Here is a 12967-nt window from a genome sequence, read left to right as displayed (position 1 = left end):
TCCCTCCTTCCATCCCCCCCTCCTTCCATCCCTCCCTCCTTCCATCCCTCCCTTCTTCCATCCCTCCCTCCATCCTTGCCTCCTTCCATCCGTCCCTCCTTCCATCCGTCCCTCCTTCCATCCCTCCCTTCTTCCATCCCTCCCTTCTTCCATCCCTCCCTCCTTTCATCCCCCCCTTCTTCCATCCCTCCCTCCTTTCATCCCCCCCTCCTTTCATCCCCCCCTTCTTCCCTCCTTCCTTCCCTCCCTCTTTCCATCCTTCCATCCCTCCCTCCTTCCATCCCTGCCTCCTTCCATCCCTCCCTCCATCCCTGCCTCCTTCCATCCCTCCTTCCTTCCATCCCTCCCTCTTTCCATCCTTCCATCCCTGCCTCCTTCCATCCCTCCCTCCTTCCATCCCTGCCTCCTTCCATCCCTCCTTCCTTCCATCCCTCCCTCTTTCCATCCTTCCATCCCTCCTTCCTTCCATCCCTCCCTCCATCCCTGCCTCCTTCCATCCCTCCTTCTTTCCATCCCTCCCTCCTTCCATCTCTCCCTCCAGCCCGGCCGGGTCCGCGCCGGGAGCCCGCTTGGCTGATCCTGTCCCCCGGCATCCACAGCTTCCTTTGCTGAATGCACAGTGGGGAGCGGGTCAGCACAGGCACCTGCTTCACCCATCTGGGTGTGCTGTGCCATTGGAAGCCTTGGAAGAACACGGCGGCGGCTTTCTGCATCTGTTTATAGAGGGATGCATCCCAAGAGGGGGGCATTGGAGCACGCACGGACGGGGGGGGTCTCGGGTGGGGAGAGAGCGTGTGGGCAGGGACCGAGGACAGGGAGTGCCCTGGGGCGGCCGTCTCAGCACGGCAATAGAAGAGGGTCAAAGAAGAGCAGAGGGCAAGCAAGAGACGTGGCACCATCCTCCGCAGCCTGCGGAACAGGGGCTGCGGGGGCTGAGACTGTTCGGGTTTTGCACTTGTTCTGTGCTCCCTTTATTTTTTAGGGGTTTAGCCGCGATGTAAACGGCTGTTACCGAAGTAATGAGATGCCGCTTGGGGAAGTTTTTCTCATTTTGTGCCTGGTTTTGGTTTTTCTTTTTTGAGGGGAGGGATGAATTAAAAGGTCTTTTTGCAGCCTTTATGGCAACGCAGCCAAGGGTTCAAGTCACAAAAGCATAGTCAAGCCCTGGATGGGAAGCCTTGCAGGACTGGGAGGGCTCGCTGCTGCTTTCCTGTGACCAAAACTCAGTACTGCAGGGGGTCACTCGGTGTCTGCAGGGTTTGGGGTTGTTGAACATAAGGTCTGAGAGAGCTGGAGAGCCTTGGTGTGAGCTGCCAAGAGGTTGGGGCTTTACACAGTGTAGGATCCAGGAGAGACCAAGTCAGATAAGGGCGTGGGGGTGGTGGGAGAGGACACAGGCATCAGCTAAGGGCGGACTCGCAAAGGAATGGCAGAAGGTGGCGTCTGCAGAAGCAAGATGTGTCATTACTGGAGGAGACAAGACCACAGCACAGGCATTTCAGCTGTGCTCAGCAGCAGCATTTACCCCTCCCCATATCATTCGTTGTTCCCTTTGTAGAGTCATTTCCAACAGCTCCACTATCTTGGCGGGGACGTGTGGGTTCCTGAGTCTCTCTCACACATGCAGGAAGCTTGGCTTAGCATGCTCCTTGGGTACCTCATCCTTGCTGCCTTCCTGAGGAAACCGCTGGGTAAGCATTGGCTTTGACTGACGGGATGATTCCTCTTCTTCCCAAAGATCCTCACCCCCTCAACAGTTCCTTGCAAGGAGCTGATCTTGATGGGCAAATGTTGGAAACATCAGCTCACACAGGTGGTTTTGCATATTCTTGCTCAAGATGCTGATACAGCTGACAGAGAAAAGAGACAGAGAAGCATCATCTCCTCTCCTGATCAGCTTAGAGCCCTTCTTGTCAACTCTCCATCTCCCTCTGCCTCTCGCTGCTGATCTGCTCCTCACACTGCTGGAGGTGTCCTGAAGCCAGCACAGGAGGGCCAGGCACTGCAGGCAGCTGTTCCCTGGAGACTGCAGGCAGCATGAGAGTGGAGACCAAAGACGTGCATGGAAGCACAGCTCTCCTATGAGAGATTCTCCTCTGAGCTGTATCCCTTTGGGGAATAATTGATGTTATTGTGCTGTGAGATCCACACTGAGCTGAGGTCTTAATCTCCTGTCCCAAGACATTGTGTTACACAGGGACCCTTCTCCTCCAACACTTTTCAGCCACTCTTTTTTGCACCTTGGAGGACTTCCCTGCACAGTCACTGCCTCCTCTTTTCTTCCAGGAACAATGGGACAGACTCAGCAAGAAGGACAAGTCACAGTAAAGGAGAGAGACACTTTCCAGACCACCTGCACTTACCAGAGTGCCAGCTTTGATGCCTTGCTTTGGTACCAGCAAAGGAAAGACCAAGCCCCGCAGCTCATCTCATATCAGGCAGTTGCTGGCCCCAGGCAGAGCGGCCGTTTCACCACTCTGCTGAACACCACAAGCAAATACAGCCTCCTGAAGCTGCAGGAGGTCGAGCTCTCTGACAGTGCCTTGTACCTCTGTGCTGGGCAAGACACCGTGGTGCAGGGAGATGCCTCAGCTGTGCAATAACACAGGGAGGGAGGGGTTGAGGGGAGGATCTACGATCATCTTCAGCTGCTAAAGAGAGTGGTGGTGTAGTGATGAGCTCCTCTGGCAGCAAGGGACTCCACATCTGGGACATGCCAGACTTGCAGCAGGACACAGTAAGGAAATTTTTGTGACCCATTCAGGCAGATTAAACACATGCTGGTGCTTTATTAAATAAAAATATAGAAAATAATATATTGGAAAGGGGTCCATCATCGTGAGCTGTTCTACAAGGAGTCTGCAAAGATGCGTTAGGAGCCGATTCCTTATGGACACTGCCACTAGCACCAATCCTGGGAGCGTTTGCATGGGGCACCTCAGTGTCATGGGTCGCGTGGTCACCTTAAGCTGGTGGACAAGATGTGTTAGAGAGACCCTTCTGTTGAGTCACAAGGTTCAGAAAAGACCCCTTTGCTTTCCAGCTGATCCTCAGATGTTAGAGGGGCTGGGTGCACCTGGAGCCAACCTTGGTCTTAGACTTGGTCAAAGGTTTATATCTAAAGGATTGTGGAGTGCTTGTCCTTCTTGTCCATATTCGTTCTGCATTCCAACAAATTACAAGGGGGGGATCCTTGAACACTTTATATTCCACCAGCCTATCAGTGTCCCAGGAATGATGAGACCCTTGTGCCCAACCAGCCTGTCCATGTCCTGGACAGTCACCAGCTTGCAGGGTGATTCATCTGACATATTCAGGGGCCTCCACCGACAGCGTCACAGAGTGAAATCCCTCAGTGCAAATATTCACGTCTCCAGAGTCTTACACAAATCAGATTTCAGCTGAAGCTTTTAATTATACAAAAGTTTGTGACTGGAGAAAGTTCAGAGATTGCCAGTGATAGGGACTGTCTGCAAAACCAAGCTTGACTACACAGCCAGGAGTGAGGTAGGTAGAGGGCAGAAGATAGAGTTATAACCCAACGGGTATCCCTATGTGGGAAAAGACATTTTCAGCAGATCCCGGAGCTACTATGGAGTCTTCCCCACTTTCCCATTCCTAATGTCAGATATTTATACGATTTGATTCAGGTTAGTAACTCCCTGTAACCCTCCCACCACGCACAGAGTGGTCAGTTAATTTCTATGGGGTTACACCATTTCCATCGAAAGCACACCCTAGCCATGGTTTGCTGAGGCATGAAGCCGGACGGTGGCGATGTCCACGTGCTCCCAAGAGGTACCAGGCTGCGAGGACAGTGCTGCCTGATTAGGGGAACCCCTTTGGCAGGAGACCCCCTTCTGCCCGCGCACAGCCGCTGAGCACCCTCAGGCCGGCTCAGACCCCCAGCAAAGCCGACGCAGGACCCAGCCCCGGGGCGGAGCTGGCGGCGGGGAGGGGACGAGAGAAGGGGCGGAGGTGGCGGAGAGGAGGAGCCGGGAGCCCGGAGCCGGGGCTGCAGCGGGCAGGGAGGACGCGGGCGGCGGAGCGGCGGGATGCGGCGGTGCCGGGCGGCGGCGCTGGCGGGGCTGGCCGCGGTGCTCCTGGGTGCGCGGGGCTGGCGGCGGTGGCGGGGCCGGTTTGTGCCCGGGCTCTTCCGCGGGGAGCCCAGCGCCAACCTCTCCCGCTCGTTCCACGCCTCCTTCCCCTTCCCTGCCTCTCTGACACCCCTCGTCCCCTTTGCAAACCCTCCGAGTCCCCTTTTCCTACTCGCCCTATTTCTCCGCCGCCTCTGTCGCTACGAGCCTGCTTGCATGTACGCCTGCTTTGCCATGCACCATCTCCTTCACGGCTGCATTCAGAGCTTATTGCCCTGAATACAGCCCTCTGTCCTGACCTGTAATACACCCTCCTGATCTGCCTTTTATCCATTCATCCCGTCAGTTTATGACACATCTCTCCCTGTATCTGCCATTCTAATCTCCTCTTCCTGCTCTGAAACCCCTCGTTGCTTCCTTTGCTTCTGGAGGCACAATTTTGGTTTCCTGCATTCCACAGTTACACCCTTCATCGACGCAACCCCTGTTCATTCTTTATTCTCCATCTCTGTTGACGTTCACGTGTTCCCATCTGTTCTGGTTCGGCTCTGCCACTCTTGCTAACCCTTTCTCTGAGAAAACCGAATCTCGGTGATCTTTGACAACGTTTGTCCTTTCTCCTGTCTGCAGCAGCTGTGGGCAGAGCCCAGGTGCAGCAGGACCCGTGGGCAGAGACCACCGAGGGCACCGGCATCAAAATCAACTGCTCACACCCCAACCTAGGGCGTTACGACTTCATCCATTGGTACCGTCAGCTCCCGGGCCGTGGCCCCGCGTTCCTCGTAAGCGCTCTTCAAGGCTCCAAAGTGCTGCTGGACCCGCCGGGGCGGCTCTCGGTGGCGGCAGATCGCCGGTCCAACGTGCTGTGGCTCTCTGGGCCCCGGCTCCGGGACGCGGCGGTGTACTACTGCGCCCAGGAAGCACGGAGAGAGGAGCCGGGGCTGCGGCCGAGCAAAAACCGCCGCGGGCGGGGCCGGGCGCGTGTGTCGGGGGCGCGGACAGCGGCGCCCGGGCCCGCGAGGGGGCGCTGCTGCTCCGCCCGGTACCGGCATCGGACCCGTCGAGGCCCCCCCCTTTCGTGCCCCGCTGCATCCCCCGCACGCGGCTCCGGAGCCAGAGAGCCTGCACTGCTGCACGGCAGCGTTCATCTGTCCTGGGGCATCTGCGGGAGAGGCGTTGCTCCCAGGCAGCTGAGCAACAACGCTTCCCCGCTTCTCTTTGCTGCCCCAACAGAGCCGTTCCCGGCAGCTCTCTCGTCTCGGGGCTGGCAGCTGGTTTTGTGACAGCAAACAGGCGGGTTGATCTCAGCATGCAACTCGGATATCTCATCCTCACTGTTTTCTTGGGGCAACTGCAAGGTAAGTCCTGCCCTTCTGTAAGCACATGCCTCTTCCTCTCCCCAGGGAACCCTTGCCTGCTTTATCAGCGTCATGCCAAGAACTACTACTGAATAACGGGAAAAAAGCTGGGAAGCATCACCTCCCATTTGTGGTTTTGCACGTTCTCTCCAGATGCCATTCCTATTGGAAATGAGGACAGAGAGGAGGGATATCTCATGCCTCTGCTACTACTTTTCTCTCCCCTTCATCGCTGTGTCTCTCTTCCTATTCACTTGCTGTCACCATAGGAGATCACATCCGGCCCTACAGTCCCACATTTCTCCCTTTCCAACACAAGGTAGCAGATCTTGTCCAAGATGCCCCAGGCACTTTTTCATCTCACAATAGGGTGTCCCATTTTGCCCAAAATTGCTGTTCCTCTTTACATCCCCCGGCATCAGTGTTTTCCTGCCGGGCAAGGGGCAGGGAGCGTTCACCAGCTGGGTTTGTATCCATTCCTTCTTTGCTTCCTGAAGCCTTTCCCTGCAGAGCTGCTGACCTTTCCTTTCTTGCAGGCACCATGGGGCAGATCACACTCACCCAGCAAGAAGGACAAGTCACAGTAAAGGAGAGAGAGACCTTTCAAACAACTTGCACATACCAGACATCCAACTTCGGAGGATTGGCTTGGTACCAGCAAAAGAAAGACCAAGCCCCACAGCTCATCTTGTATCAGGCAGTTGCTGGCCCCAGGCAGAGCGGCCGTTTCAGCACGCTGCTGAACAGCACAGGGAAATACAGCCTCCTGAAGCTGCAGGAGGTCGAGCTCTCCGACAGTGCCTTGTACCTCTGTGCTGGGCAAGACACCGTGGTGCAGGCAGCTGCCCCAGCTGTGCAATAACGCAGGAAGGGAAGGTGCCTCGACTCTCCACTGCCAGCGATGTTTCCCCTGCCCCCAGAACTCTGCACAGCGAGATCCTCTTTCTGGCAGGGGCCATGCCCAGTGGCTCTGGACATGGCTGAGCCTGACCACAGGGCAGAGCCTGCTGGGAACCAGGGTGCTAGGGGCTTGCACTCAGCCCTGCTCAACCAAAGGAAGAAAATTCCAGGGAGACCTGAACTCATGAGGTAGATGAAGCCAGACCCCAGACCTCTGTGTCCGAAATGAGTAAGCCAAGACACCAACATAAAAATGAACTTTACGACCAAGCCCCTGGGCTCCTGATGCTCTACTAAGGGGAGCTGGAGGGGGGAGGTCTATGATCATCCTCAGCTCTTAAACAGGGAGCGGTGTCGTACAGATGAGCTCCTCTGGCAGCAAGGGTCTGTGTGTCCTGGACATGTAAGACTTGCAGCAGCCTACAGTACGGAAAGGGAAATGTCTGTTACCCCTTCAGGCAGATTAAACACATGCTGGTGCTTTAATTAAAAAATATCTTGGACAGGGCTCCACCATCGTGAGCTGTTCTACAAGGAGTCTGCAAAGATGCATTTGGCACCACTTCCTTCTGGACACTGCCACTAGCACCAATCCTGGGAGCGTTTGCATGGGGCACCTCAGTGTCATGGGTCGCGTGATCGCCTTAAGCTGGTGGACAAGATGTGTTAGAGAGACCCTTCTGTTGAGTCACAAGCTTCAGAAAAGACCCCTTTGCTTTCCAGCTGATCCTCAGATGTTAGAGGGGCTGGGTGCACCTGGAGCCAACCTTGGTCTTAGGCTTGGTCAAAGGTTTATATCTAAAGGATTGTGGAGTGCTTGTCCTTCTTGTCCATATTCGTCCTGCATTCCAACACTTTCAAATTAAAGGGGTGGGGGTGCCCTGGGTTCAGCAGTAGAATTTTTCTCCTTCTTGGTAGCTGGTGCAGCACTGTGGTTTGACTTTCGGCCTGGGAACAAAGCTGACAACAATGATGGTTTGGTTTGGCCAAGGACTTTGTGAGCCTCATGCTCTGCCAGGGAGGAGAGGAAGCCGGGAGGAAGCAGAGACAGGACACCTGACCCAAGCTGACCAAGGAGGTACTCCATAGCACAGCACGTCATGGCCAGGATGTAACGGAGTTACCCGGAAGGGCTGGGCGACGGCAGGGTTGGAGGAGGCATCGGTCAGAGCTTGGTTGGGCTGGAGGGGCAAGTTATTGGTCAGCTGATGCTGCGGTGTATTCTCTTCCCTTGTTATTTATCATTATTGGTAGTAGCAGTTGTGATTTGTGTTATACCTTAGTTACTAAACTGTTCTTAGCCCGTGGGAGTTGCATTGATTCTCCTCTCCGACCCCTCCAGGGGAGAGGGGGAGAGAAAGAAGGGGGGGAAGTGAGTGAACAAGTTGCCTGACTGGGTTTAAACCACGACAGAGGGGTCCTCGAACCCTTCATATTTCACCAGCCTAACATGGTCCCAGGAATAACGAGACCCTTGTGCCCATCGAGCCTGTCCATGTCCTGGACAGTCACCAGCTTGCAGGGTGATTCATCTGACATATTCAGGGACCTCCACCGACAGCGTCACAGAGTCAAATCCCTCAGTGCAAATATTCACGTCTCCAGAGTCTTACACAAATCAGATTTCAGCTGAAGCTTTTAATTATACAAAACACAAGATTGTGCACGTGCTCCCAAGAGGTACCAGGCTGCGAGGACAGTGCTGCCTGATTAGGGGAACCCCTTTGGCAGGAGACCCCCTTCTGCCCGCGCACAGCCGCTGAGCACCCTCAGGCCGGCTCAGACCCCCAGCAAAGCCGACGCAGGACCCAGCCCCGGGGCGGAGCTGGCGGCGGGGAGGGGACGAGAGAAGGGGCGGAGGTGGCGGAGAGGAGGAGCCGGGAGCCCGGAGCCGGGGCTGCAGCGGGCAGGGAGGACGCGGGCGGCGGAGCGGCGGGATGCGGCGGTGCCGGGCGGCGGCGCTGGCGGGGCTGGCCGCGGTGCTCCTGGGTGCGCGGGGCTGGCGGCGGTGGCGGTGGCGGGGCCGGTTTGTGCCCGGGCTCTTCCGCGGGGAGCCCAGCGCCAACCTCTCCCGCTCGTTCCACGCCTCCTTCCCCCTCCCTGCCTCTCTGACACCCCTCGTCCCCTTTGCAAACCCTCCGAGTCCCCTTTTCCTACTCGCCCTATTTCTCCGCCGCCTCTGTCGCTACGAGCCTGCTTGCATGTACGCCTGCTTTGCCATGCACCATCTCCTTCATCGGTGCATTCAGAGCTTATTGCCCTGAATACAGCCCTCTGTCCTGACCTGTAATACACCCTCCTGATCTGCCTTTTATCCATTCATCCCGTCAGTTTATGACACATCTCTCCCTATATCTGCCATTCTAAGCTCCTCTTCCTGCTCTAAAACCCCTCGCTGCTTCCTTTGCTTCTGGAGGCACAATTTTGGTTTCCTGCATTCCAGTTGCACCCTGCAGCCACGCAACCCCTGTTCATTAAGCATTTATTCTCCATCTCTGTTGACGTTCACGTGTCCCCATCTGTTCTGGTCCGGCTCTGTCTCACTGCCACTCTTGCCAACCCTTTGAGAAAATCGGATCTCGGTGATCTTTGACAACGTTTGTCCTTTCCTTCTCCTGTGTCGGCAGCAGCTGTGGGCAGAGCCCAGGTGCAGCAGGACCCGTGGGCAGAGACCACCGAGGGCACCGGCATCAAAATCAACTGCTCACACCCCAACCTAGGGCGTTACGACTTCATCCATTGGTACCGTCAGCTCCCGGGCCGTGGCCCCGCGTTCCTCGTGAACGTTGTTCAAGGCTCCAAAGTGCTGCTGGACCCGCCGGGGCGGCTCTCGGTGGCGGCAGATCGCCGGTCCAACGTGCTGTGGCTCTCTGGGCCCCGGCTCCGGGACGCGGCGGTGTACTACTGCGCCCAGGAAGCACGGAGAGAGGAGCCGGGGCTGCGGCCGAGCAAAAACCGCCGCGGGCGGGGCCGGGCGCGTGTGTCGGGGGCGCGGACAGCGGCGCCCGGGCCCGCGAGGTGGCGCTGCTGCTCCGCCCGGTACCGGCATCGGACCCGTCGAGGCCCCCCCTTTCGTGCCCCGCTGCATCCCCCGCACGCGGCTCCGGAGCCAGAGAGCCTGCACTGCTGCACGGCAGCGTTCATCTGTCCTGGGGCATCTGCGGGAGAGGCGTTGCTCCCAGGCAGCTGAGCAACAACGCTTCCCCGCTTCTCTTTGCTGCCCCAACAGAGCCGTTCCCGGCAGCTCTCTCGTCTCGGGGCTGGCAGCTGGTTTTGTGACAGCAAACAGGCAGGTTGATCTCAGCATGCAACTCGGATATCTCATCCTCACTGTTTTCTTGGGGCAACTGCAAGGTAAGTCCTGCCCTTCTGTAAGCACATGCCTCTTCCTCTCCCCAGGGAACCCTTGCCTGCTTTATCAGCGTCATGCCAAGAACTACTCTTGAATAACAGAAAAAATCTGGGAAGCATCACCTCTCATTTTTGGCTTTGCACCACTTGTCTCCAGATGCCATTCCTATTGGAAATTAGTACAGAGAGATATGCTACTGCTCCTGCTTTTCTCTCCCCTTCAATCCATCTCTCTTCCTATCTCTTCCTATCCAACTTCACCATAGCAGATCAAATCCAGCTCTGCAGTCCCACATTTCTCCCTTTCCAACACAAGGTAGCAGATCTTGTCCAAGATGCCCCAGGCACTTTACAGTTATCTTACATTAATAGGGTGTCCCATTTTGCCCAAAATTGCTGTTCCTCTTTGCATCCCCAGGCGTCAGTGTTTTCCTGCCGGGCAAGGGGCAGGGAGCGTTCACCAGCTGGGTTTGTATCCATTCCTTCTTTGCTCCCTGAAGCCTTTCCCTGCAGAGCTGCTGACCTTTCCTTTCTTGCAGGCACCATGGGGCAGATCACACTCACCCAGCAAGAAGGACAAGTCACAGTAAAGGAGAGAGAGACCTTTCAAACAACTTGCACATACCAGACATCCTACTTTCAAGGTCTGGCTTGGTACCAGCAAAAGAAAGACCAAGCCCCAGAGCTCATCTTGTATCAGGCAGTTGCTGGACCCAGGCAGAGCGGCCGTTTCAGCACGCTGCTGAACACCACATGGAAATACAGCCTCCTGAAGCTGCAGGAGGTCGAGCTCTCTGACAGTGCCTTGTACCTCTGTGCTGGGCAAGACACCGTGGTGCAGGCAGCTGCCCCAGCTGTGCAATAACGCAGGGAGGCAGGGTTTGACTTGGGGGGATCTTTGATTATCCCCAGGTCCTAAACAGGGGGTGGTGGCACAGAGATGAGCTCCTATGGCAGCAAGGGACTCTGTGTCCTGGACATGCCAGATTTGCAGCAGCGTACAGTAGGGAATTTTTATTTTACAATCATTGAGACTAGGACATGAGAAGTGACGTAGTCGTGAACCTGTCTCTAGACATACCCTCTTGAAAAAACACAGGACCAACACTTTAGAAAGCAGCTGAAAATGATGTGGGTACACTGTGAGTATTCCTGCGTCTTTGTGCTGGCATTTTTCGTCCTGGTGCTTTGCATACCAGTGCTGGAACAGCCTGCAGCAAGAGGGAGCTTTCGGCTGCCTCTTCTGTTATTCGAGAGGTGGCTGAGTTTGCCTTGCAGCCAAGGTTCCTCTGTGCCAGTTTCTGCACACGATAGTGTGTTGGTTTACCTGGCAAGGTACAGGTACTGAAGGGGCTGCTGGGTTGGCTTCTGTGAGAAGGTAACAGCCAGTAATAGCAGGCTCCAAGACAGCCTGCTGCCAAAAGCTGAGCAACACAGTGCCTCTGTGACAGCATATTGAAGGAAGGGTGAAACAGCAGCTCTCACAGGGGAAGCACCACAAGGAGGCCAGGCTTGCCAGTGAAGCAGAACTTTAATAAGTTAAAAGAGGGAAACAAAGACTGCGAGTAGAGGGCACCAGTGCAGGGATCCCTGGGGAAAGCCAAGAGTCTGCGGTTCTTGGCTGTGGAGAAGGGAGAGAAAGGAAAGCTCATTCAGCTGTGTTGAAAACAACATCCAGAAGATCGATCCTCTATCCAGCACCATGCCCTGAGTTCCTGCAGGTGTCTCCCGGGGCTCTCCCAGCACGTTTATCAGAGGAGGTACCTCCTGCCACCATAGCGTCGAGAAATGCCAGAGAGGTCACAGCACCCGGAGTTGATGGGCACTCCACCGCAGCTGAGGATGCTGCCAATGGCAGCGGAGGTGGAGGAGCCCACAACGGTGTTCTGAGGGAAGGAGCTGAGGATGGGGCCGGGCAGGGTCACCACCACAGCAGGAGGCTCGATGACAACAGTGGAGCTCTGGCACTGCCTGACACAGCACTCATTGCAGCTGTTGGCCAGCGGGGTCGGGCCGCAGGGCTGGCAGGGCACGCACGGGTTGTAGCAGGACATGTCTGGATGCTGGAGCTTCACCTGGACACAGGGCAGGGGCAAGCAGAGGATGAGCACAAGAGTGGATGAGGAGCAGCCTGGCTTTCCTGTGGCAAAGAGCCAAGGCCGCTAAGGAGCGGGCAGCTGGAAGCTGCGCCAGGTGCCACAGGGTCTCCATTGCCGATATAGAGCAGCCTGGGACAGGGAGGGTCTCTTGGAATTTGTAAACCAAAAGCCCCTTCAGCCACTTCCCAGCCTTTCTCTAGGCAGACATTCTCCCCACTTCTCTCACCTATGCACAACGCTGCAAGCCCCAGCACAGGATAAGGCTAACATCAGCTGAGAGTTTCACTGAGGATAGACCGCGCTTCTAAGAGGAGGACAAGGGGCTTCAGACTCACCTGGTTCTCAAGGAGAAGGAGGCCAGAGAAGTGGATGAGAGAGCAGGGACCTGGCCTGCCTTTTATATCTGCCCATCACTGCCGCAGGACCAGAGGTGCCTTTGCAGAGGTAACAATTATCTGACAAGCTCATCTTGATGCAAACCATTGCAGCTAATGATATGGGCTGTGCTTTGGTTTCCAACACTGCTGCCTTTTCATTTCCAGGTTTGGGCCATGCCTGTTTCCCAATGAAGGCTTCTTCTGAGCACAGGCATGAAAGGCCTTGGGATTTCTGAGTCAGGAATGCAGCAGTCCTGGCAGAAGACTTAGCTCAAGTGCTGGATGCATCCTTAGAAGGCCAGTGACATTAGTCTGGGTCACTCGAGTTTCTCAGGAAGAAGCTCCAGCCATTCTCGGCAGGAAAGAAGCCCAAGGGTTCCTGTCTATGAGGATGTGCCACATGCATGTCTGAGTACATACTGGAAAAGAATTGGTACATAATTCTACACTGATGTGCATGAGCTGTGTGTCTGTGTCCTTGTGTGCCCCTCATCAGGAGGAAATGTCCTGCTCATAGTGAGGACACTCTCCACTGTTCTGTCCATTAGCAGCACAGAGCAGCAGGTTTTCAGGGTCAGAGCGTGTTTTTGGTCATTCCACATGATGAGAAAACGTTTCCCAGGGAGGCTGTGGAATGTCAGTCCTGGGAGTTGCTCAAGGCTGGAGTGAATGTGACCTTGGGCAACCCGATCTAACGATATCTGTTCCGAGCAGCCTCTGGAAGTCCCTCCTGACCTGCTTTCTGTGATTCCACAGCGGCCCTGGCCTTCCTGAGCCCTGCATGC

General features: G+C 55.8%; 1 protein-coding gene, 1 long non-coding RNA gene and 4 gene segments (V, D, J or C); all 6 read left to right on the top strand.

The window, feature by feature from the left end:
• Positions 1–1594: 1594 nt before the first annotated feature.
• On the top strand, positions 1595–2618 carry LOC133281830 (T cell receptor alpha variable 1-2-like). The segment is given in 2 exon segments: positions 1595–1691; positions 2287–2618. Coding segments are annotated over 2 exon segments (387 nt in total).
• Positions 2619–3997: 1379 nt separating this feature from the next.
• On the top strand, positions 3998–5380 carry LOC133281740 (uncharacterized). The gene is made up of 2 exons (XM_061477537.1): positions 3998–4107; positions 4728–5380. The coding sequence occupies exons 1-2, from the start codon at positions 4056–4058 to the stop codon at positions 5378–5380; spliced, it is 705 nt and encodes a 234-aa protein (XP_061333521.1). The 5' UTR covers positions 3998–4055.
• Positions 5381–5386: 6 nt separating this feature from the next.
• Positions 5387–6494, top strand: LOC133281831 (T cell receptor alpha variable 1-1-like). The segment is given in 2 exon segments: positions 5387–5455; positions 5992–6494. Coding segments are annotated over 2 exon segments (375 nt in total).
• Positions 6495–8234: 1740 nt separating this feature from the next.
• On the top strand, positions 8235–9574 carry LOC133281820 (probable non-functional immunoglobulin lambda variable 1-50). The segment is given in 2 exon segments: positions 8235–8344; positions 8983–9574. Coding segments are annotated over 2 exon segments (615 nt in total).
• Positions 9575–9640: 66 nt separating this feature from the next.
• On the top strand, positions 9641–10732 carry LOC133281832 (T cell receptor alpha variable 1-1-like). The segment is given in 2 exon segments: positions 9641–9709; positions 10246–10732. Coding segments are annotated over 2 exon segments (375 nt in total).
• Positions 10733–11817: 1085 nt separating this feature from the next.
• LOC133281842 (uncharacterized) lies at positions 11818–12643 on the top strand. Its single transcript, XR_009747585.1, has 2 exons — positions 11818–12249; positions 12348–12643. It is a non-coding gene; the product is annotated as an uncharacterized LOC133281842 (long non-coding RNA).
• The last annotated feature ends 324 nt before the right edge of the window (positions 12644–12967 follow it).

Source organism: Pezoporus flaviventris, unplaced genomic scaffold (genome assembly GCF_033815535.1).
Source record: "Pezoporus flaviventris isolate CSIRO_AGI_PZ_B2104156 unplaced genomic scaffold, CSIRO_AGI_Pfla_v1 ptg000107l, whole genome shotgun sequence".
NCBI classification, from domain to species: Eukaryota; Metazoa; Chordata; class Aves; order Psittaciformes; family Psittacidae; genus Pezoporus; species Pezoporus flaviventris.
The sequence above is the reverse complement of the archived record's forward strand: the minus strand, read 5'-3'. Positions and strand labels throughout refer to the sequence as shown.